The sequence below is a fragment of the Lynx rufus genome, unplaced genomic scaffold, assembly GCF_022079265.1.
Source record: "Lynx rufus isolate CCGP_SWC_20201006 ecotype Redwood Valley unplaced genomic scaffold, mLynRuf1.p SCAF_1, whole genome shotgun sequence".
Classification (NCBI taxonomy): domain Eukaryota; kingdom Metazoa; phylum Chordata; class Mammalia; order Carnivora; family Felidae; genus Lynx; species Lynx rufus.
Window position 1 is genome coordinate 210693090 of NW_025814823.1, and position 25254 is coordinate 210718343.

Below are 25254 nucleotides of genomic sequence, written 5' to 3' on the forward strand. Positions count from 1 at the left end.
GGAGGTGGCTGACAAGAAGATTCTGCGTATGATGCCTCGAGGCAAAGGTGAGTGAGTGAATTACTGAAACAGAAAAGACAGCAGAAGAGCAAGCTGTAAAGGGCTAATATTGACAGGCCTGGAGGAAACACAGGTGTGGAAGTTTCTAGGTAATTGGACCTAGTTGTTTGAAAGAGAGGGATGAACTAGAGGATTGGAAGGTTCTGGCACAACTGTGGGTGTATGACAGCATGTCCAGTGTGTGGATCGAGGAAGGCAGCCAGGGACAGACCCCAGAGTAGCAGAGAAAGAGGCACATGTGAAGAAGACCCAGAAGGAATAGCCATGGGAGAAGGATAAACACCATCGGAAGAGGGGTGCAGTCATATGACCATGGAGGGAAGGGGAAAGAACTAGAGTTGGGATCCCTGTTTTGTCCTTAACTCTGCCATTTTTAGCTTATCTTTCTGTTCGGTATCTAGTCATTCCACTCAAGTTTGGGATGGCATTAAACCATACTGCAAAACTACCAGGAAAAGAGAAGTAGTTTTTCAGAAATATTCTACAAGGCAAACAAAAAGAGGGCATTTCTTTCAGGTTGCAAATCTGTCCACCATTGGATCAGAAACCCAGAGCTACAAAATCCGGGAAGACTCCTCACACACTGTCTTTATCAGAACTGGCCAGTGCGGCAAGAGCTAGGCTGGTTGAGTACTGTGCACGGCCCCTGCCTCAAGCAACTCACGAGGAGCATATGCTGAGGACCCCCCTCCCCCTTGAGAAGCAAAATGTGCATCTCTGACCCTCAGGAAGAGCCCGAAAATAACCCTGACTTAAAGTGGGAATGGGATCACGGTAAGCAGTGCCAGGTTTCAGCATAAAGGCCATACAGCAAAGCGTGCACTTAACATTCCACTGCAGAGCTGACTTGTCACAGGCCAGAAGGCTGGACACAGAAAAAAAGTAAGTTTTCATCTGCTTCTACCTCAAGATTTAGAAATAGTCTTTTCTAGTTTTTTTTTACCTGAAATGTTCAACTAATGGTTGATCCACAAATGATCGTGGGCAGCGGAAGGCAACCACCCCTCGAGACAGCAGCCGGCCGATCACATCCGGGTGCAGGTTTTTACCTGTGAGGTCCAAGGTCTGCCACAGGGACTCATCAAACCTGGAAAAGAGGAGGTCCTTAGTTAAGTCAGGGGCACTGGATACCAGAGGCTCTTACCACTGTTACAGAACAAGGGGGAGATGGCCATAAATCACCTTGAAGCAAATTCTGAAGGAAGCTGTGTTTCTGAGTTGACAATACAATTAGCTATGACACTTTTGAGATACTATTGACCATTTCTTGCTCATCTCACAGATTAGCTTCCATCTTCATCTATATATGTATTTCAATATACATTATTGAATAGGTAGGTAGGTTCAAAGTTACCTAAATGATCCCACCTGCTGTTTTTGATAAGCATAAATAAGTTACCACAATCACCCTAAGTAACACGTAAATATAACTAAAGGAGGGAGGTCAGCCCTATAGCTGACCTTTGCACATGGGTTTGAACTATGCAGGTTCACTAACATGCTGATTTTTTTTTTTTTTTTTAACGTTTATTTACTTTTGAGACAGAGAGACAGAACATGAACGGGGAAGGATCAGAGAGAGGGAGACACAAATCTGAAACAGGCTCCAGGCTCTGAGCTGTCAGCACAGAGCTCGACGTGGGGCTCGAACTCACGGACCGTGAGATCATGACCTGAGCCGAAGTCGGCTGCTTAACCGACTGAGCCACCCAGGCGCCCCACACGCAGATTTTTTATAGCACAGTACTGTAAATGTATTTTTTCTTATGATTTTCTTAACATTTTCTCTCTAGCTTACTTATTGTAAGAATAAGAGTATACAACACATATAACATATAAAACCTGTGTTAACTGTTTATGTTATGGGTAAAGCTTCTGGTCAATAGTAGTCTATTCACAGTTAAGTTTTTGGGGAGTCAAAAGTTGTATGTGGATTTTTGACTGGGCTGGGTGGGGTCGGTGCTCCAAACCCCCATGTTGTTTGAAGGGCCAACTGTACTTTATTAAGAAATAGTACTATCAAATATCTACTAGGAAAAAGGAACCCTAAAAAGGAGTTGGGCTGTTTTACAATACCCTTTAAGCTTAAAAACAAAAACAAAAAACGTATATACATGCATGGAAATATATGTATTTGTATGAACTAATGTGAAAGGAAAAAGGAAAAATATTACTTAGATTTTGGATAGTGTTTCTAAAGCAAAACTGAGGTACTAAAATGTACTGAACAGTAAACCAGGGGGCTGTAATAGCCACAGTTTAATTCAACTTAACAAAAAAAAGAAAACATGAGATCAAGCACATGAGGGAACATTTTCAATGCCTACTAGAATTTTATTCTTTAATATTGCTTGAAATAAGCAGACCACCGGCAGGGCTTTGAAATATCGCTGCATAAAGAAACTGTCAACGTGTTATTTGACTTCTATTAACAAGAAGGCACGACTACAGTACCTGGCACATAACAAGTGCTTAATAAATGCTGGTTATTGCTTTTATGACAACTGATACGAAGATTAACAGACTCTGCATGAAGAGGAGAGCTGGTTGAAAGAAAATCGATATGGGGTCACTTAGGCAGGGATCAGGGAAACTCTGCCACCACTGGCTCCAGCATTCCAGGGGTGCACACCTTCCCGTGGCTCTTCTAAGCAAACAGCCCACTCTGTAAATACCCGGGGCGTCTTACTGCCCACACACCCCTGAATGGACGGGAAGGGGCTCTTGCTGGCTCACAATAAGAACTCCAGAGATGTGCAGGGAGAAGAGAGAGAGATGGCCTTTAAGCGCAAAGGATGGCTAGTGGCTGGCTGGGGAGGACAGGTGGTGAAGAACGCACAAAAGTTCTAACTGCAAACAAAGCCTTCCCCCACTTCTGGCCTGTTACTGCCTTCCAACTCACCAAGACCTTCCCTGTGCAGCTCACCATTCACACTTGAAAAGTGGCAATAACTTTTCAACAGAGACACCCATAACTATTGGTTTCCATGTGCTACACGCTTCCACGAGCCAGACACTGCACCGCCATCTTTATGCTTCATCCTCATAACTGTCTGGAAGGTACTACGATCTCCATTTTATATATGGGGGGACCGAGGCTCAGAAGTGTCAAGAACGTCACTAAGGTCCCAGAGTGCTAGGTGGCAGAGACTGGGTTCGCATTTGGATCTAATACCAGGACCTGTGTTCTCCCCTCTGCGCTCACTGCCTGGCCCACGGGTGTGAGAAACCGTTGGCATCCCCCTTCACTCCTAGGACATCACCTGGTCGAGAGTCGGCATCCAACCAGCAATAATATAGGAAAAAGTTCTCCGAGGTGGGTATGTTTACACCTCCAGGAGACTCTTCCCTTCCGCTGTGAAATGAAGTCACTAATATTAAATATATGAAGATACCTAGTTTGCTTTGTGGTACTGTATTTTTCTTGTTTTTTTAGTTTCACTAGACCCAAATGAATAAATAAATAACCCTTCTCTTCTCCTTCCACACATAAACCAAAAGGGGTAAAAAATACTTACGCTAGGTGATACCACCTCTTACAAACACTGGAGACCTTCAAGAGTTCAGGGAGGCACAGACAGGAAAAGATTCCTAAGAGCAGCTCATCCGGAAGGGAGTCCCATGAAACACCTTTGAGGGAGAAAAACAATGTGTCTTCTAATCACCCAATCATTCACCCAATCAAGTCTACTGAGTCTTTTCATGCACTTAAAGGATACACAACATTTAACTTACAGGGGGAATTTAACACTAATCGAATTACTCATCCCACAATTGTTTTTCTGTTCACCCACTGTCTCCGTACCCTGCGGTGAGGCACCACACCTTCTCAGCAAAGGAGAAAAGAGAAAACCAAGAATACTTTTCATATCATTTTTCCCTTCAGCATCTGCTGGCCAACCTTAGTAAGGGCTATATTAAAGGCGGTACAGAGCAAGTCCCCCCTTCCATGGCATACAATAATGTCTAAGACATTGATGCCCTCCATGGCTAAGAAATGCCTGGTTTCTCTCAGAAGTGGATTCGGTGGTGGATTCAGCCATCAAGTATTGACCTTATCTACAAGGCAAATGAAGTTTTTCCCTCTTTCTTTCAGATTTACAGAAAGCACTCAGAAGTCCATTTGCCTACAAGTGCACTATCAGAAGGGTGCTTTCATCTATCTCTCTATTTACTATGGTGCCAGGGAGCATTCTAGGTGTTGGGGAGAGAGCAATAAATAAGATAGACAAAGCATTTTAGCTTCACGGGACTTACATTCTAGTGGGAGGAAACAATCACACATATAAAAATAAATTACAAGATCTGGAAAAATTGATTAGTGCTATGCAGAAAAGTTAAGCAGAGTAAAAGAGAGGACAGGAAGTACAGGGGCCAGTGTTCAGAATCTCAACAAAGCGGTCAAGGAAGGCCTCACTGAGACAGCGATCACTGAGCAAAGGCTTGAACAAAATTAGGGAGCCATGTTTTCTAGGTACAGGGAACAGAATGTTTGTTTTGAGGAACAGAAGAATGAGCAGGGAGGTGACAGAAGATGAGAGATGTTGGGGCCAGGTCATGCAGGACTCTACATCATGAGGCCTTCAGCTCTGACTCTGAATGTTGTGAGGAACCACCAGAGAGTGCTGAGCACAGAAAATTCTGAAAGGATTGCTTGGGCTGTGTTAACAAACAAACAAACAAACAAAAAACTGGAGGGGCGCCTGGGTGGCTCAGTCAGTAGAAGGGTCCTACTTTGGCTCAGGTCACGATCTCATGGTTTGCGAGTCTGAGCCCTGTGTCAGGCTCTGTGCTTACAGCTCAGAGCCTGGAGCCTGCTTCAGATTCTGTGTCTCCTTCTCTGCCCTCCCCTGCACACACTCTCTCTCAAACAAAAACATTAAAAACAAAACAAAACTGGAGGGGGGAAAAAGGTGGATATTTTAAGATGAGTTTTGTCTTATAAAAGCAATGTCTCAATAGAACTCTTACATAGGAACATACAGAACATAACCCACAAGATCAGGATAATAGGACAATGGCCAAGAAGGAAACAGGTATGCATGGAAGAAATACTGAGTGTTTAGATCAGTTCAGTAACTCACCTTCCTAGTCAGTCTCCCTGTACCTCCACTCGCTCTTGTACACCAAGTCTAGCGCTATCCTCTCCCTTCTGTGATGGTTCACAGGACTGATGTCAGCTTGACTGGGTCAGGGGCAGGCTAAATATTTGGTTCAACACTATTATGGGTGTGTCTGTGAGGGGTTCCTGGAGGAGATGAATGTTGGGAGTCTGTTGACTGAAAAACAGATTCCCTTCTCCAACGTGAGTGAATCTCATTCAATCCAAGTCCTGATGAGAATTGGTTTTCTCCCTGCCTTTGAGCTGGGACACGGATCTCCTGACTTCAGATGTGAACTGTAACCATCTGCTCTCCTGGTCCCTGGGCCTTTGCACTGTGGACCTGGGTACTTCCCAGCTTTCGTAATAGTGTGAGCCAAGTCCTTATAATACATCTCCCTACATCTCTTATTTTTTCCACATCTCTGGAGAACCCTGATTACTAACACACTGTCCCTCCCCCCCTGTTATCTAAAAAGGTGGATTTCCTGCACAGGTACACTGAACCAGGCTCTGTGGAGAACATGATGGAGAAAAGCACCGAGGGTGATAAACGTGGCACTTGTTGTCTCTGGGTGGTATTCTTGGGCAATCTTTCCAAGTTTGAACATCTCCATGGTCCCACCCAAATATGTAGCCTAAGGTCCAAACTGCTTAGCATGAAATTTATGTCACGGACCCACTCATTTTTCTAGGTTCATTACCTAGAAATATGTTCTAGCCATTTGGACTTACTTGTAATTTGTAGAATGAGTCATTCTGCGCCACATCTCAGAGGCCCTGTACGTGCTGTGCCTGCCCCGATTGCTATTAATTTAAAATCAAGTTGCTATTAGAGCCCCAATGCTTATGGAAGGCTTCCCATGACATCACCAAAATGGGTCACTTTTTTTTAACCACAATTTTATTATTTACTTACTCATTTGTTTAGCCCCTGCCCCTGCTGGGCCATGAGTTCTTGGGAACAAAAAAGTATTTTTTAAAAAAATAATCTTTGTATTTCCTGGAACTCGCACGGTGTCTGATACGTTCGTATGATATATACATGCATATACTTATTGAACATGTCCTATCTGTGGGTGTCTGTTCTACAAATATGGAAAGGGATGGCCAGCTCAGGGTTTGAGACACAAACGGGAAATTTCAATGAAGTATCATAATGGGCTGCAATAGGGATCACAGTGCTGTGCTGTGCAGTGCATGGTGGTAGAGGAGAGATCAGAGAAGCCTTCCTGGAGGAAGTGGGCTCTACTGAAAAATGAGGAAATATGCAATTGCTCAATGAATGCCTGCCCCTCCCTCCCTGAGGACAAAATGATTCACTGAGGCCCCGAAACCAGGAGTAAAGGGATGAGGACAGACCATCCATGCTGACCCTGGACCACAATGCAGGGAGGAAGCTGGAGATCACCCTGAGGCTTCTCAGTGTGGCAACAACCCCCCTTCACCACAAGGCTCCTCCAAGCTCAGCATGGACAGAGGACAGGGGTTCTCAAATACGGCTCCTGCTCTGCTTCCCAAATTCGAAAAAGTTGATACATTAGCTTTTCTTAAGTTCTCCTTCCATTAACTCTTCTGAACTCCCTGACCTCTGGTGCCTCTTGAATACGTAGATCAGATTCTAGCATTGGATTTGGCAAAAAAGTCACACGCTTCGTTACTTCAAATCCAGGATGTTGAGACCACACTAGGACTTGCACTACGATCTGTCCACTCCTCGTGACACCAGGTGCCTGGCCTCCCCGAGGGTGAGAACCACTGCAAGGGAAGCACGCTGATGGGAATGCATCTCTGTGGCCCAAGTCTGTGAATACTGGGCAAGTTACCTAATCCCTCGGGCTCGGTTTCTACATCTGCAGGAACAGGAATAAAATGATTTATTTTGCAAAGTAGTTCCCTGTGGAGATTAAATAATATAAGGGAAGACACCAAGCAGCAGAGTCAAACTTTCCTTTCTCCTTCTTGCCTCTATCTCTCTCCTCTCTCCATTAAAGCTGCACATTTGCCTTTTGTGATGACTGTTCGCTGCTGCTTGGAATTTCACTTATTTGAAAACACACTGGGTTTTAATAGGGTTTGGATGAGGGCTGCAGCATGTGATTGACCAAGAGGCCCAAACAGCTCTCTATCTAAGTTTGGGACCCCCAGAAGCAGATCCTGAGGACCTGAAGTCAAGTAGTTTATTTTGCTAAGTAATCCCAGGAAGCATTGGAAAGTGAAGAGATATGGAAGGGAAAGAAGCTAATTCGGGGAAATGTTAATAAGCAGGTTATGGCCATTGCCAAGTGGAGTTCAAGTCTGCCGGGGACTCCAGGAGACCCTATAGCATCCTGCCCCAGAGCTGTCTGTCTCAGCCAAGAGCATGGGTGCTGGGGTATTAATCCACCAACAACTCTCAGTCACTGCGTGTGGGCTTCTGGGAGCGGGGCAGAAATGTTAATTCCCACATGCCTGCCCAGAGAAAGGCATCAAGCAGTCATATCTGTATGCAGGAGAAAACCTGGCACATAAAGGAGTGCTGAGCTTCAAGGGGCTATGGATGGGGCACCATGCGTCCTCTAAAGACAGTGGAAAAGGAAATTAGGGAGGCTTGTTGTGAAGTGCAGGGCAGGAGAAATAAATTAATGAATTTGGTGCCTATTTTATTGGGAACATACAAGAAATCAGAAACAATCAGAACAACATGAGCTAGGTAATTAAAATGCGAGGAGGAGGGCCACCTGGGTGGCTCAGTTGGTTGAGCATCCAACTTTTGATTTCGTCTCAAGTCATGATCCCAGGTTTGTGGGATCTAGCCCCGCATTGGGCTCCATGAAGCCTGCTTGGGATTCTCTCTTTCTCTCTCTCTCCCCCCTCCCTCCCTCTGCTCCTCTCCCCCACTCATGATCTCTCTCTCTCAAATAAATTTTTTTTTTAAATGCGAGGAGGAAAACTAGTCACTATTGGCAGCAAGAAACACAGAGGTTTGCAGAGGACAGCAAAGCTAAGCAGTGAAGCACACTAGTAAGGTTAACACTAGAATTTGGATGTCTTCGTCCGTCCAACTCCTACTCAACCTTCAGATCTCGGCTTAAACTTGTTACCCCCTCAGAGGAGCGTTCCCAGATCACCACCACAGCCCCCAGACCCAGATTTGCACACCCAGCACACCGCACAATACTAAGCCCGTAACTGGCATCCAATAAAGCTTTGCTAGATGCATCATACCTTTTACTCTCCCTTCATGCAAACTGAATATGCCAATTCTGCGTTTGCATTTGCGTTGACTAGTTACCCTTTGCTAATCAAGAAAATACCACACACCCAATGCCTAGGAGAGAGCCTGACAATGAATATTAGAAAGTACTCAAATGATGTTTCACGAAGGAATGACTGACAGCCCAAAGAAGAATGCTGGCTTTATTCTACACACAGGCAAGACTGCTGGCTTCTTAGGACCAGTGAGTTTCCTTATTTGTAAAATGATAAGGTTGGCCTATGGCTCCACTTCAGCAAACATTCCTGGGTGCCTAATTAATGCACAAGTCCTGGGAGCTGGGTGTAAGCTACAGTCCCTGCCCAACAGCCTCACTTGGAGACAAACTAATAAACAAATACATAACTTAACATTTAAACACTGCCATTTACTGAAAGCCCTAAAGTCTCGAGCATTTATTCAAGCACATTGACTCTAAATGCAACAACCCTGTGTATTTAGTAGCATGCCATCTTACAGATAAGGAAACTGGCCTCAGCAGGGTTAAATAACCTCACCAAGGGGCTATTGGCTGTTAGGCAGGAGAGCCAGGAGGCAAAGCTGGGGCTGCTCTGAGTATGCCAAAACCCCACACCCTGAGGTGCAGGTGCAGAGCCCCAAGAGGTGGCTATGTGAAGGCTGGCCAGGTAGCAGAGGGCACTGCAGGTGTGGGCCCTGTGCCTGCAAAGGAATGGCACGGCGCTGCTATGCAGAGGCAAGAAGGCTGAAGACAAAAACCCAGGACGAAAAGATAATGTACCCGGGTCAGTACACGAGTAGTCTGAGATGGGAGGTAGGGGGAGTGCAGAAGAACACACAAGTGCGACAAGGCCACACAACTAGCAAGTGGCAGGGTGGGAATTCAAACCCAGGTCTGACTCCAAATGATGTCCTTTCTACTACAGGATGCTCTAACATCCCACACTCTCCCCTGTTCTAAGTGCTTGATGCTCTACAAGACGGAGGAAGGTAAGAATTCAACCTGACTTACAATGCGAAGAGAACTCAATCAGGGCTAGGGAGGGAGGGCTGCCAGGGAGAGGGAGTAAAACAAAGATGCTAAGAGTTATCAAGCAGGCTGGCTCCCAAAGGGAAGGAACGAAGGCCAAGGAAACGCACGGCCCCAGCTGGCAGCCAAGTCCCCAGGACTCCCTCAGTTGATCACAGGACACGGACCTTAGGGCCCCTCGCTAGAGGTGCTGAAGCCTGAGACTGGCTGCTGTATAAGCAGATGGGGCAGAAGTCTGTCTTCCAGCTCCAGCGGCTGGTATCCAGGCTTGTGATATGCTTAATCTAATTTTACTTGCCATACTTAATTCTCCAAACATCAGCCATCTGTTTCCTGGATTCCTGACTCCTCTGCTGCCTGGTCTGTTTGCCTGAGCGGATGGGAGAGTCCAGAGCAGGACTTTCCTCCACTCACCTCTTCTACACCCCGAAGGCTGCACACCAGCCCTGCACAGAAAAGGAAACAATTATTTAAGCCCACGGCCGCCAGTCTTCAACTACACAAAGGCTGTTAAACACACTTTGGAGCCACGAAGGGGTGAAAACTGGCCAGATTCACAAACCTGCTGGTCGTCACCCTCAGCCACCATCATTTCCACTTACCCTTCACGTGCAAACCCAGCTGTCCACGTCTATAACTTCACCACTGCCCATGCCTCAAACTCCTCTGGGGAGAGCGGCTTATTGAAGAATTTTCTATGTATGAAATCTTTGCAGTACAGGTTACTCATCTTTTTTTTTTTAATGTGTTCATTTATCTTTGAGACAGAGACACAGAGCATGAGCAGGAGAGGGGCAGAGAGAGGGGGAGACACAGAATTCGAAGCAGGCTCCAGGCTCTGAGCACAGAGCCTGATGCGGGGCTCGAACTCACAGACCGTGAGATCATGACCTTAGCCGATGTCGGACGCTTAACCGACTGAGCCACCCAGGCACCCCTATAGGTTACTCAACTTCCTTGCAATATTTATTTCTTGGAACATCACCCACACTCAGATTCAAATTAAAATTCCAAATCTTAATCATAAACTCTTGACTCTCAAAACTGCTCCTCTCCTTCAGCATGGATAAACAAATTATACTTGAAGGATAAGCCAGCACTCACACCTCCCGTTTCTTATATTTAAGGGTGGGGGCTCACTTCACATTTGCTTGTGTTAGCTTGTTTTAAGTATTAACAATCTATGCTTCCTTTCTGAAAAACCACAAACATTCTGCCAAGCAAAACACAGTAAAACAAAAGCAGGGTCCCAAATGATCCCCTCAGCCCCAGAACCCTCTATTTCTGTAAGAAACTTGCTCAACTCTGAAATGTGGGGAGAGTGGAGAAACCATGGAAATTAGGATTTGGAGAATAAGGTAAAGTATATACACTCTCTAGGAGGTCTGAGAGGAGGTCTTTTGCCTGTTACGTTCACTGCTGTATTAGTAACCTCTAGAATGCTCAGAATTAATTACTGGCTGCATGAATAAATGAAAGGAAGCTGCAGGGCAAAGAGATGCCTCATAGGGCCCCATAAAGGCTCTTGCAGAGCTGAGTTTTGGGAGCCGGGGGCTGAGATTCATTGGTGAGTCATGAAATCAATTCAGTTGAAGCAGCCTTGTTTTGAAAGAATGGAATGGGACACAATAGTAAGTATCTTAGCAAGGGGAATTACAGTTTTGTGAGATTTCTGTTTCAGGCACACACCCAGCATTGCAATGTAAAATATATTTATTACTGGTTTAAAAAAAAAAAATTGGAGGAAAAATGTTTGCCTGTGAGCATTAAAAAGCAGATTCCCGGGCTCAAGGCAGGACTTCTTGGATCCGAATCTCAGGAATTTTGCACTTTGAACAAGTTCCTTTGGGGATATCAGCAGACACTAAACTTTAGAGTCTCCAGTCTGAGAACCACTGCAGGCTCTGGAATGTCAAGCAGTTTAACAGCCCTGGGAAAGCTAATCAACAAATTAGTTCAACGGTGTTTTCACTGTGTTTCACTGTTTTCACTGGGGCGGAGGGTAGGGAGAAAAGGGACCAAGACAGGCATTTAATGACATGAATAAAATGAAGTTGTCCTGTTTGGGCTTGTTACTGACCCCACTACTGGGCCACTTACTTCCAATTCCTTCCATACACTCACCCCGAGGGCAAAACAGACCTGTCCTGATACAGCGTTTGCCACACAGTTTTTATCTTCCAAAATAAAAAGATGAGGAGGATTTAGTTGCCAGATGTGTATGAGTCTGGCTGGGGGCCTGCAGGGAGACTGCTGAAGGAGGAACCAGGAAAAACTCCCAGCCAAGAGCCACTGTCACCAGATCGCTACATAAAGCAGGTGTGGCTTATTCTGCCCTAATCCTGGCAGAGCCATTAGCCACCTGTCTTGACAACTGCACACAAAACTCCCTGGAATGATGATCCAGAGAGAGAGAGAGAGACAGAGAGAGACAGAGAGAGAGAGAGAGAGAGAGACAGAGAGAGAGAGAGAGAGACAGAGACAGACAGACAGACACTGGAGGCCCACTGGGAATCCTCTACCCAGCTGTCTCTCATCCTGCATCAGGGAATCCACCTCTCCACACTCCATACCAATTAGCCAGTCTATATTGTGTGCAATTCCACACACATAGGATGTAGATTATTACTTTTCCTTCCTGCCTCTCTCTTAGGTAGTAACAAACATAAAAATAAAACATTGTTTTTTCTCTTCTTGCTTCAGGCATATATATTTGAGGTCAGTTTTAACAATGTAGACTTATTGACTGGACCATTTCCAGATCTTTCCCTCTCCTCAGAGCCTCCACTTTAGCTGAGTGGAAGGAGGAAGATTGTCCACATCCGCTGGGAATCACCCTGGAAGTCCTTCTGCACCTGGGAAGCTGTAGCTGGTTCAATTTGGCCCAAGGGGTTCCCTTCCTCTGGCCTCCAATTGCACTTACTACCTAGACTACTCATTGGATGCTAGTGTTTTGGTCGCCATCTTCTGCCGTGAGCTTCTCTGAGGGTGTGTTGTCTTTCTCCTCAACTTGACTTGCAATGTCCTACAAGCCAGCAACCATCCCTTAATCTCTCTTGTTTCCACAGTGCCTTGCTTAACAATGACTTTTTTATTTATACATCTCTATCTCTGTGTATGAATGCGGAAGGACATACAGGAATCACACTGAATGTTTAAAAGCAACTGGCCCTGGACAAGTTAATCAAAATATGCTCATCTTAGCAGAAATGTGGTGTCTGTCACCACATCTGGTTGGTCAAACACCAAATTGCTAGTGCTACACTCCAGACGCTAAAAATAACAGAAGCATTAAATTCTGAAAGAAAAAATTCTGTACTAACAAGGTCAGGCTAACAGGACTAAGGACAAAAGAAAAAGTGAAGTAGCTTCCCAAATGAGTGTCAGAAATTTTGTTGACCAAATTAACTGGATTTACTTATTGTGTGTTATGTGCACACAACATGCTAAGAGCTTTGTGGGCACTCTTTCCCTTAATCCTCACAGCGACCTATGAAGTGGGTATTATTATTCTATTTCACAAAGAAATGAAGGCAAAGAGAGCTCAAATAACTTCCCAAGGTTGGTAAATAGCAGAATTAGGATGCAAAGCCAGATCTGTCTGACTTGATCACAATCTTTTATTGCCTTTCTAATTAATTCACCCCCTCCCCTGATGTAGATTTCCAGACGATAACCTGTAGGTTCTCATTCCTAACGAAAGGGTCAAAACCCCAAAACAACAGATTTTTTAAAGCAAAGCAAACAACCAACCAACCCTTTTTCAAAAATAGTCAAATGGGAGGACTAAGGAATATACTTATTTACCCCGGCTCTGTAAGACTTCATCTTCAATATTTCTTTAATCTGTCTCTTCTTCTCTGCTATCACCCACCCAATTCCTGTTCAGCCTCTGATCACCTCTTCTACAGACTACCTCAATGGCCTAATTCTGTCAACTCTAACGTCAGAATCTATCCAGAACGTGACACTTATTACTACCCCCATACCTCTTAACAAATCTCTAAATTTCTACCCTTGACCCCCTACAGTTTAATCCCATCAATGTGTCCTTTTAAAAGGTCACATCACAACTCTGCTCAATACCAGATCTAGCCTTATCTCCCACTACTCAACCCTTAGCTCATTCCACACATGTCTTCCTTCTTCCTTGAGCAAACATGACATGCTTCTGCCCCAAGGTCTTTGCACTGACTATGCCCTCTGCTTGGAACCCGTTTCTCCAAGATATTTGCGTGGCACATTCCTCACACTTAATGCCTTTACTTAAAAAGCTCATGTCTCAGTGAAGCTTCCCTTCAATACCGTGTTTAAAACTGCAATCCATATTCCCACCCCAGGACTTCCAATCCCTCTCAACTTGTTCTATGTTTGTTTTTGGCCATGGCATTTATTACTTTCTAACATTCTACATACCACATTTATTATGTCTGTTGCATCCTCTCTCTCCAACAGAAGCTTCTTGAGGTCAGGAATGTTTACATTGTTTGTTGCCGAATCCCTAACAATCCCTAACACCTAGAACAACGCCTAGCACATAGTATGTGCTCAGCAAAAATGTGCTGGCTTAATGTTTTAAATACCTTCTAGCAAGAAACAGTATTATTGCACTACCTTTACCCTATGGCCTTCTGTACTCTTGGGGCTCTGATCCACTCTGGGAGGCACACGCTGATCTGTTTGAAAAGCCTGGAGACGGGGAGCTATCAAAGCCAGAAATGATATGGTGAGTTCTACATTTCAGTCAGTCTGCTCTAGCTCTGGGGATGGATCTGCAGAGGATAAGCCTGGAATTATGAGCCATTCCAATATTCAGGCAAGAGATAATGAGAGCTTGAAAAACATCCTGGAGACAAGAGGGAAAGATTCAATGATTGGCTGGATGCTGGAGGATGGCAGAATGGGACTGACCCTCAGGTTTTTGGCTGGGTGACTGAACACATAATGCTGGCAGTAATGTAGACACAGCATACCAGAAGAATCCCACTTGGGAGGGACCTGGGGAGAGAAGTCCCTACACCTAGTTAACATTCACTTTAGCAGTTCTTTGGAAATCACCAAAGCAAATATGGCCAAAAAACAAAACAACAATAACAAAAAACCCCAAAACCCTCAACCAAGGCTACAGAGCAGAATATAAACAACAATAACAAAATCCTACAAGATTATTGCTTATGTTCCCATTTATCAGTAGCACCGAGCTGGCCTTTGAACATGCAGATTCACTTCAAAGTTAAGAGGTAGGTATGTCTTCTCCTGGGTTAAAATTTCACATGGGTTAAAAGTCAATTGTGCGTCTAAAAATATGTATCTACCAAGATTCCTGCAGATTTGTGAAAATGACTTGTCCCACTTCTTTGGAAAATGACTTCAGAAGTAGGCAATTTTGAAAATGTGCCATCCTAAAGATCACTAAACAAAGATTACCAATAAAGTAGTTCAATCCACCTCTTATGTGACCGCCAGTTTACCTTACCTGGAAAGCTGTCTCTATTTAGTTTAGGTCTGCGGACTATCACAAAATCCTTGTCATTCCCCTTGCTCTTCAGCCGTTTTCGTGGGGGGCTCTGAGCGTGGCCCAAGTTTGAGAGCAGTTCCTGGGGGATATTCTCACTGTCCACCTCCTCTTTCTCCAGGGCGGAGACCCCCATGCCTGACAGCAGTTCAGAAGTCTTGCTAGAATCCCATCCCCATGTGAAGCTGGTAGTAACGTTGCTACCCTGGTCAGGAATCTCCTGGAGGTGTTTCCTGCAGAAATGCACAAAAGCCCCCCACCCCCGGCCCGTTCCTTTCAAAAACAACACCCGAGTAAATTAAAAGATAGGCCTAAATGAAACTGCAAGTTATGCAATGCAGAAAACTTTCACAGTGGCTCACAAAATTGCATATCTTAAGCGCCGGCGGCGAGTTTCCAAGTAGGAAAGAGAAAATAACCAAGCAAATCAAAAAGGCTTTTTGATTTACGATCACGTAGAAGGCCTTGAGAATGTCTTAAAGTGGAGGGAACAGACAAGAGGGAGAGCAATCATACAGCGACTGAAAATAGCAGGAAAGCTCAGTAAGGGAAGTCAAATAAAACCGCACACTGATCACCGCACTAAAGCATCCAGCCATCCACGCTTTCCCAAAGGGGCTAAGCAACTATTCACTCTACAGCATTAGTAACAATATTAGCAAGTAGCATTTTTCGCGGCCTAAAACAATTAAGACGGATCATGCAAGCTCTGCCCCCTTTTGCAATCCGTTTACCTGTGCATGGCGTCCACAAGTTCTGGAGTTTTAAATGGGTGCATTAATTGCAGAACTGCCCGCCACCGGGATTCCCGCTTTGGCACGCGGCGGCTCGCGGCGTGCAGCTCCGACCCCCAGCAGCAAGACCCGCGAACTCTAGCAACGTTCCATCCTCACCGCGCGCGCAAGGCTCTTCTACTCGCTCTCCTCCGCCGCGGCCGTCTGCAGCCCCGCTGCCTGCTGGGAACTGTAGTTTCAGCCCTGACTTGTAGTACAGCAGGCTCTCCGCTACTTCCTTCCTGGCTACTTTACCCGCCTTTGAGATACCCACAACCCCCTGCGGCTGGGGGCTGGGCGACCCATGGGGTAGGCGGGGAAACGGAAGTGGGCGGCGCTCAGGCTGCCTGGGAAATGTCAGCCTCTTGACTGGGGACGGGTTTTCCTTACGGCGGAGCCTGCGGGCCTTCTAGTGATCGTCACCGCCGTCGCCTCGGAGAGTGGGTCCCAGATCCTGGACGATTGCGGCCGACGCGGAGTTTTCCGGTCCTTCCAGACACTGTCTGGCGAGATCGGACCGTGAGCCCGATGGGGAGAGCGTGAGGCACTGTGGGGTCGAGGGTCTGAGGCCGAGAGCAAGCGGAGATCGAGAGGACCACGGAGACCCCGAGCACCCGCCGCCACGGGCCTAACTAAGTTCCCGGTCACGGAGAGGAGGTGGTAGCCCGGCCCTCTGGCCAGGTGAGATGATGGGGGCCGCGGGCGTCACATGTGCTCTCCCCTCCGCCGGGAAGCTGCTTCCTTCATCGGGGAGAGGGTGACCCTTAGCACCGGTCTGCGGACAGGATCCTTTCCTCAACAGTAAAACAGGCACTAATGATATCGGGGGTCATCTCGAAGGCTTGGCGTGAGGGTCAAGTCAGATAACGCTTGTGAAAGCGTCTTGTAAACAAAAGCGCTGTTCGAACGAGAGGCGAGGCGGTGTTTTAATTTCAGGTGAGCAGACCAGTGGTTCCCGTGTGCAGTGGGAAGGCTGCGCATAGCCTTTCAGCCTTGACGAATTTCATAAATGTTAGCAAGGGAACGAATACGGTGACTGTATGTTTGCAGAGGGCTTTATAGCGCAACTCTCGGGGCCACGAGCGGGGCCATTCGGCTCTTAAGACCGGCTGCGTCTGGTTGCGTCGCCGTCTAAAAACAAGCTGCTTTTAGCCTGTCTCGGCGGAGAAGAGTTTGGGGGCAGCTAGAGGAGGGAGTGTGCCATGTTCCAGATAGGATGACCATGCGAAATCTGTTGTGCACACTATACCATAACTGTGACCCTTGGAAAACATTGGAAGAGAGAAGGGGAACAAATCCCAACCCTAATAAAAATGGAGAGGATTTATAAAGTTCGGAAGTAAGCAGGCCCGCGTCATCACAAAAATTAATATTGGAGTATTACTTTGGTATGCTGGATGACTTACCTTAAAAAATAGTATGGCATACCATTAAAAAAATGATTCGCTTTTTGTTGGATTTAAACCTAAAACCTATCTTGTCCAGGTATGTGTTTGTTTCAGGCTTGGTGCTTAGCTTGAAAAGTGACTACTTCTTAATTAAGGTATTCACAAACCTTTAGTTTTTTCTTGAAAGTAAGCGAAATGGGCCTAAAGAAGGGATATGCTCACAAATTAATTTTGCCTTAAACTATGTGAAGATACTAGGTTGAATGGTCACAACTCATTAAACTGATGTTACAGAAAATATTTTTAAATGCAATATTCTGATTTTTTATATAAAGCTACCTTTATGTTACTTTGGCTAAGGAAAAAGCGTTGCCCTGGGTTGGAATCTACATCCTTTACCTTACGTTGGCAACTCATTAGAAAAAATAATTTTGTCAAAAAAAGTTATAGTCTCCTTCAAGAAAGACAGAGGGAATGTTTCTGGAGGAGAAAGAAAACAAGAAAATAATATGTCGTGATGAGAATAAACAAAGTTTTGAGATATAAAGTAGATCGTATAGATAGGAAGATCTAATGGGATGATTTTAAATTTAAAGATGAGAAATTTCTAGTGGTAGGATTTAGCAAGGATTTACCTAGGAACTAGGGAACATTTCTAGTTGTCAGAATACTTTTTATATCTGAATTGGTGGACAGGAGGTCCTCTATAGGACTTCAAAAAGAGCCTTTCAACTTTGAAAATCTGTCTTCAAATTCTGTAATAGATATCTTACTAACAGTTTGCCCTGGCAACAGAAAAACATTAGCTTGCTGAAATAGGAATCATTTTTTTTCCGCATGTCTTCTAATCATGGCTGTTTTCTATCTAAGTAAATAAAAGTTTAAATTGGTACAGGTGTCTGATATAAGGAATTGTGTCCATTGAAGAGATGAGATTATCAGCTACATATATAATTGCTGTCTGGTCTCTTCAAGAATTGCATGTAATTGCTACTGATATGGATTATTTTTTTTCCCTGATTAATTTTATTTATTTAATCTTGCTCAGCATGCCCCATGCCCCATTTTAGTGGAGAGGTGTGACTATATTCCTAAAACTAGAATTACTAGATCATTATCTAGGATAGATGAATTATAATTGTTTTATCTCTGGAAATGACATTACAGTAAGTAGTGTTTAGTACTGTTTGGAAGTTTGAGATAGAATACAAAGTGACTTTGGGGCTCCTGGATGGCTCAGGTTTGATTTCGGCTTAGGTCATGACCTCATGGTTGTTGAGATCCAGCCTGCATCAGGCTCAGTCAGCCCTGGGCATGGAGCCTGCTTAAGATATTCTCTCTGTCTCTCTCTCTCTCTCTGTCTCTCTCTGTCTCTCTCTCTCTCTCTCTCTCTCTCTCTCTCTCTCTCTCTCTCTCTCTGTCTCTCACCCGTCTGTCCCCTCTCTGTGCATTCCCCACTCTCTCAAAAAAAAAAAAAAAAAAAAAAACAAAGTAACTTTGTAAATTGGGAAAGTGTTTATTGTAAAAGGGACAAGATAGTCAATATTATGAAGGCACAGGAGAGGCCAAAAAGGACTGGAAACTACACTTGACAATAAGATATATAAACAAATGAATAAATATATGTATATGTATATATGTTCAGTAATATATTAGTGTTCTTTTTGAAAATGAAATATGACAAGAGATTGTATTTAAATTAGAAGAGTGATGTGCTTTTTTCTTAGTTCCATCATAGCATGAAATCTTAAAGATTTCTTTAATTTTTTTATGTTATTTAGCTTAAGGGAACAAAAGACTAACAACAATTACATAGCAAGAAGTTTCTACCTGCCATCAAATTTCAAAAGGATCCTTTTCCCTCCATTAATTTTAAAGTAGATCTTTCGATCTCTGTAGTTTGATGTTTTCTGTGATGGACAGATTGGGGCAAGAACAAAAGGGTTCTTTCCCTATTCTGATTTGCTCTGTTTTCTTTTCTACTTTCCTCATGTAGATTAACAGTCTTAAGTAATAGCAGTCTTACCTGAAGGTAAAAATTCTTAGTTAATTCTATATTAAACATGACTTTTCTAGCATTCTATCTTGATATATGTAAAGGAACAATTAATAGAATGTTTCTTGTTTACTATGAAATGGAGCAAAAGAAAGCATTTAAACAATTTAAATTGCATTAAGTATGTCTGGATTCAAAGAGACTCTGTAGTATCCATGTTGTAGTTAGAATGTGTAGGTTTGAATCCCAGCTTTGCCACTCACTCACTGACGGGGAATGTGGACAAACTACTTACTCTATGTACCCTTTTCTGTTCTGTAAATAAGGATATTTATAGTCCTTTCTTATGAGGTTGTGAGGTCTAATTTGATAAAGTATGTTAAGTGCTAGCATAATGCTTGGAATCCAGTAAACTCATACTCAATGTTAGCTATTGTTGTTGTTGTTTTTAATTACTTTAGTAAGAAGGATTCTAAGGGGTCACCGGGGTGGCTCGGTTGGTTGAGCCTCCGACTTTGGCTTGGGTCATGGTGTCGCAGTTAGTGGGTTCGAGCTTGCACGGGGCTCCCTGCTGTCAGCCCAGAGCCTGCTTGGGATTCTCGGTCCCCCTCTCTCTCTGCTCTTCCCCTGTTTATGTTTTCTCTCAAAACTACATAAACTTTTTTTTTTTTTTAAAGGATTCTAAGGATTATTCTTTAATTACCAAAATAAGTCTTACAATCTCTTTACCTGAAATCTTTAAGAATCCATTACAATTCCAATTGTTTTCTTCTTACCTGCTTACATGGTTACTCACTCTCTCCTCTCTCCCGTGCCTTACCAAAAGTTAAGCACTTTGTACGTATCTGTTTCTTCAGAAGGGCTTGTCACACTTTGGAATTCAGCTTACCTGGTTGATTTGGCAACTCAGCTCATTTTTTGAAAATGACTTCAAAAAATATTACAACTGTTTTTATTTTTAGAGTAGGAGCCACATTCTCTTGTGGTATATCCTAAACTGAATTCTCCCTGTACATCTCCCTGAAATCTTTAAACATGGAATAATGGTTATATTTCAAAGATTTAATTTTTTATTGGTGGTAGAGAATTGTTGACTTTCATCACTCCATCTAGTTCTGATACTTTCAATTTTTCATTATTAAGATGTTGAGTTGCCTCCTAGTTTTTATTATTTTACATATCTGAATAAAGACACATTTAAATTTACACAATCTGAGCCTGATGAATCATTAGGTTCTAGCTAGAAATCTTTCATTCAGTTTTGGAACCTTAGGTTTGGACAAAATATTTGTGTTCAGTTGCTACCACAAATCTTTCCTGCCATCTTCCCTTCTTCTCTTTTCCTTTTCTTTCTCTTTCTTTTTGAAAATATTTAGGATGCTTCAAATTCCAAAATTTTCTTAACCTGTAAATTTTCCACTTAAATTTAGCCTAAAAAACCTATCAGCCATAAAGTACTTGGGAAACAGCACCCCGAGTCAGTAACAATAACAAGCTAATTATGAAAGGCATTTGAAAGGGATTGTATGAGATCTTGATACTTGTTCAAAGACTGACATGGATTTTAAATGTTTAAGACTTTAGAACTGGTATTTTGAAAGGGAGACTATGTCTGGATTTCAAGTACTAAAATTTGATTGAATGAATTGGCGTTTTGATTTTGAGTAAAATCTACTTTTGCTGCTGTTGGTGTTCATGCCACCCTGTGACAGCTTTAAATCTCCTGTTCAATTTCTAATCACATGGAACTGAATTTTGATTTGCCTCCAAATTTTTGCATATTCTTCACTCATTTTTGTCATTTAGCCTAAACATGTTATTTTAATATTTGAAGAATACTACTAGAAGGACCACTTTTGTGGGTGAAGGCACATTTCCTCTTTTGTCCTTGGAGTATATTTTTGCACAGCTGTACATGGTTGCAGGTCAGCAGATGATCCATTTTTATCTACCTCCACTTTGATCATGTTCCTAGGAGAATGGCATTGTCTTTCTACATGACATTGCCATGTCTTACACACCTTGACATGGTTCTGTCCCTTCACAACAGACAGGTGAAGGGGTGTTTGGGCTACTTTGTAGACCTATGGAGGTAATCCCAATTAGTCAAGAGAGGCAAGGGGAGCAATTTCTTGGAGCAAAAATCATTTTTTGTTTTATAGGAATGAGGGTGGACTCAGGCTGTGGTAACCACAGAGAATGAGAAGCAAAAAGCATTTGGTATCCATATTTTGGTGGGGGAGGAGACTATATGGTATAAAGTTATGCTTTGAGATTGTTGAAGCAACTGGTTATCTTCTAGAAGCACATGATATAAAGGAGGTGGAGATTAGCAAATAGCATTTATTGAGGATCTATTCTGGGCCTCGAACTCCTATTTGGTGTTTCACTTTTGTATCTCCTTTGATCTTCATAGCAACCTGCATGAGGTGATTATTTATCCTCACTTAATAGCTTAAATTGTATAAAGTTATGCAATTATTAAATTGAGTTGGGATTTGGAACCCAGGTTTATCACAGTACAATAAAACATTTGTATTTTAAAATAGCTGTAACTTTAGACACCCAGCACCACAGCAGAATTTTTCATTTTCTATTTGCTGTGTGTTTTACCTTCCATATTACTACACTGATTTTTAACTAATGTTAAAATTACAAAATAATACTTTATTTGAAATTAAAAACACATAACACAAAAGCACAAAGAAGAAAATAGAAATCATGTCTTTATCATTTTAGGACAGCCACTGTTAGCATTTTGATGTATATTTGTCCGTGTGTTTCTTTTTTTTTTTTTTTTTAATTTTTTTTTTTTTTCAACGTTTATTTATTTTTGGGACAGAGAGAGACAGAGCATGAACGGGGGAGGGGCAGAGAGAGAGGGAGACACAGAATCAGAAACAGGCTCCAGGCTCTGAGCCATCAGCCCAGAGCCCGACGCGGGGCTCGAACTCACGTACCGTGAGATCGTGACCTGGCTGAAGTCGGATGCTTAACCGACTGCGCCACCCAGGCGCCCCTGTCCGTGTGTTTCTTATGTGCACTTCCTCGGACCCCACCCCTGTCCCTTTGCCATCTCTAAAGTGCCCCTGTGGATCTCACCTTTCTTCCAGACTGGGGAATCTGGTGGCTTCTTTGAATCGCAGCCTGTAGTGGAGTGTTGCTGTTCTGTAGTCCTTGACACATGCACAGATCCCTGCTCCCATCAGTATGGACAGGTTTGCAGGATTAGTGATTTATGAAACCCTTGGCTGCTTTTTTCAAAAGGGCAGTGGACAGCGATGAGACTGGTGGACGCTTTTGAGACTTCCTAGACTATTTAGTACAAACATTTAAGTTGTTGCTATGTTTTCATGTTTAAATAATGCTGCCATGAAAGATAATATCGTAGATCAATTTTTGTTCACATTTTGGGTTTTCTTTAGGTTATTTGAAGAGGGATTGCTAGGACAAAGGATATGTACCTTTCTAAAGGTATCTGATACATATCGCCGAATTGCTGTACTCCTTGGTTATGAGTTTTTTTTACTAAACCAAACCTGAGTTGTCTAATCTATATTTTTATTAGATTTTAATTGACAGTTACTTTATTAATTGAACATACAGATAACTAGATCAGATGGGGAATAAGGTGTGCCTCTAGCTTTGAACACAAAATTATTGAGCTGAAATAACCAAAACAGGATATAGAGATTCGTAAAGAACCTTGAAAAGTGCTGTCATTCTAGACTGAAAAAAATAATTCCTCACTTGAATTTAGGTACAGGTCAAAGTTATGGACTTTGAAACTATTATTTTCTCACCTAAGATTAGGGAAACCCCAATTTTCATCTCCAGTTTAATGGGGCCCTTAGGCCTAACCTTGTGCCATAACAAGACAACAGGAGTTCAGGTTGAACAGAATGGACGGTGTGGTAAACAGAATAATAGACCCTAAAGGATATGTATGCCTTAATCTTTGGAACCAGTAAATATGACTAGATTATCCACATTGTCCCAGTGAGATCAGATAAGCCCTTGAAAGCAGAGTTTTCTCCCCCCGAGAGTGGAAGAGAAAGTCCAAGATTCCTGAGAGGATTTGACAAACCATTGCTGTCTCTGAGGTACACAGGGCCACATGCAAAGACTGAAAGAGACCTCTGGAGCTAAGGGTAAATGCCAGCTGACGGCCAACAAGGAAATGGCGATCTCAGCTCTAAAACTATAACAAACTGAATTATGTCAATAGCCTGGATGAACTTAGAAGTACATTCTTCCCCCAGAGTCTCCAGAGAGGAACACAGACCTGCTGACACCTTGCTTTTGATCTTGAGAATTCAGTTGAGCCAACTTGTGCCTGGACATCTGACCCACAGAAACTATGATATAAGGGTGTTGTTTTAAGCCTCTGAGTTTATAGGAATTGTTTATAGCAGGAATAGGAGACTAATACACTGAGAATGGAAGAGATCGAACCAAACCATTTCTTTATTACTAGAATAAGGGATCCATAGTTCTCTTTATTCATCTATAAGATTTTTAAAGTGCAATCGAATCAGACTGAAAAATTGACAGCTACTGTAAAAAAAAAAATATTAGTAGCTTGTGGTAAGTTTATAACTGATTTTGTTGTTTGCCTGTGCCAACAATCTTATAATTCATTTTTGTCTTAGTGTTTTCCTTAAAAAAATTTTTTTAATGTCTATTTATTTTTGAGAGAGAGAGTACAAGCAGGAGAGGGGCAGAGAGAGGGAGGGAGACACAGAATCCGAAGCAGGCTCCAGGCTCGGAGCTGTCAGCACAGAGCCCCAGGCGGACCTCGAACCCACAAACTGTGAGATCATGACCTGAGCTGAAGTTGGTCGCTTAACCGACTGAGCCCCCCTGGCGCCCCAATGTCTTAAGTGTTTTTCATGCATATTATAATAAATGTAAAATGTGTGAATTGAGTTTTTCCATTAATGTTATGGTAATTTTCAAATGTTACTAGATAATCTTAATATCATTTCTTATACTTCAATAATCTGTCATTTGCTTCTGCCATACTTTAGCATTTCCTTGGTAATCTCTGATATTCAGTCTTTTTTCTATGACTACCATATTCCTTGGACTGGACAATTTCAGGAAAGTAAATATCTCAGTCAAACCATAAAGGGATTTTCAGATAGTAACTATGTTACATTTAAATTCACATTGAGTTATGTCTGTTTAAAAGCTGGATCTTGAAGATGGTAATGGCTTTCATCAGCACATTCTGCATGGAGTTATCCATTTAATCTATTCTTGAATTACAAATAAGATTTGACCTACTCTTATTGTGATGGTATAAGTTTTTCTCATAGAAATTGAATTTTGAAATTTTGAGTAGTAGTTAGTAGTGGCAGAGATGTAGTAAGTCTTTGAGTTGTGATAAGTATTTGTAAAATCGGTTTTGAAGAACATAACAAGAGTTTTATGTTGCCTTTATAGTCAGCATTAATAAAAATTATGTATATACTCAAATGTAATGTTTTTATTCACTTATTCATTCATTCAACAAATACTCTTTGAATATCTACTGTATGCTGAATACTATATTAGAGACATGGGATATAGTACTGAATAGTCAAGTCTCTGCTCTCATAAAGTCTGGGAGGTGGGGATGGAGGAAAAGGGCTACAGGGAGAAAATAAATATAAATATACATTATATCAGGTGGATAAGTGCTTTGAAGAAAGATATTGCAGGATATGGTGATAGAGTGATGAAAGAGGGTCAATTTGAAATATTTAAAAAATATGAAAATACTGGTTGAAATACACAAAGGAATGTTTAGTTGAAATACACAAAGGAAGGGTCAGAGAGAGAGACACACACACACAGAATCTGAAGCAGGCTCTAGGCTCCAAGCTGTCAGCACAGAGTCAGATGCGGAGCTCCAACTCATGGACCCTGAGATCATGACCTGAGCCGAAGTCAGACACCCAACTGATGTAGCCACAGACGCCCCTTTGTATCCAATCTTGATTCACTATTAAGATACTTATTACTTGGAATAGTGTAGTTAGTCCATGGACCCAACAAAAATGCCTAAAATTGATTTTACAAAGGTGAACCAAACATGCTGCATTTAGTTAGTAAAGGTAAATTATTTTAAAAGCATAGAGAGAGAAAAAAATAAACCATTTGCTGGTGTCTGTATTATCAGCATTTATAATT

The 25254-nt window shown here is 42.8% G+C and overlaps 2 protein-coding genes across 6 annotated transcripts in view; one reads left to right on the plus strand and one right to left on the minus strand.

Moving 5' to 3' along the window:
• Positions 1-15822, minus strand: part of SKP2 (S-phase kinase associated protein 2) — a 32452-nt gene extending 16630 nt beyond the window's left edge. The window contains exons 1-4 of the mRNA XM_047093543.1: positions 15655-15822; positions 14882-15153; positions 3579-3690; positions 1004-1147 (exon numbers count right to left, since the gene is read on the minus strand). Coding sequence (XP_046949499.1) covers positions 1004-1147; positions 3579-3690; positions 14882-15153; positions 15655-15698 — 572 coding nt within the window. The 5' untranslated portion in view covers positions 15699-15822. The remainder of the gene's footprint in view (positions 1-1003; positions 1148-3578; positions 3691-14881; positions 15154-15654) is intronic.
• A 234-nt stretch (positions 15823-16056) lies between these two features.
• LMBRD2 (LMBR1 domain containing 2) overlaps positions 16057-25254 on the plus strand; it is a 43305-nt gene continuing 34107 nt past the window's right edge. For all 5 annotated transcript variants that reach the window (XR_006964720.1, XR_006964719.1, XR_006964721.1 and 2 more), the window contains exon 1: positions 16057-16374. The gene's annotated coding sequence lies outside the window, so the exon portion shown is untranslated. The remainder of the gene's footprint in view (positions 16375-25254) is intronic.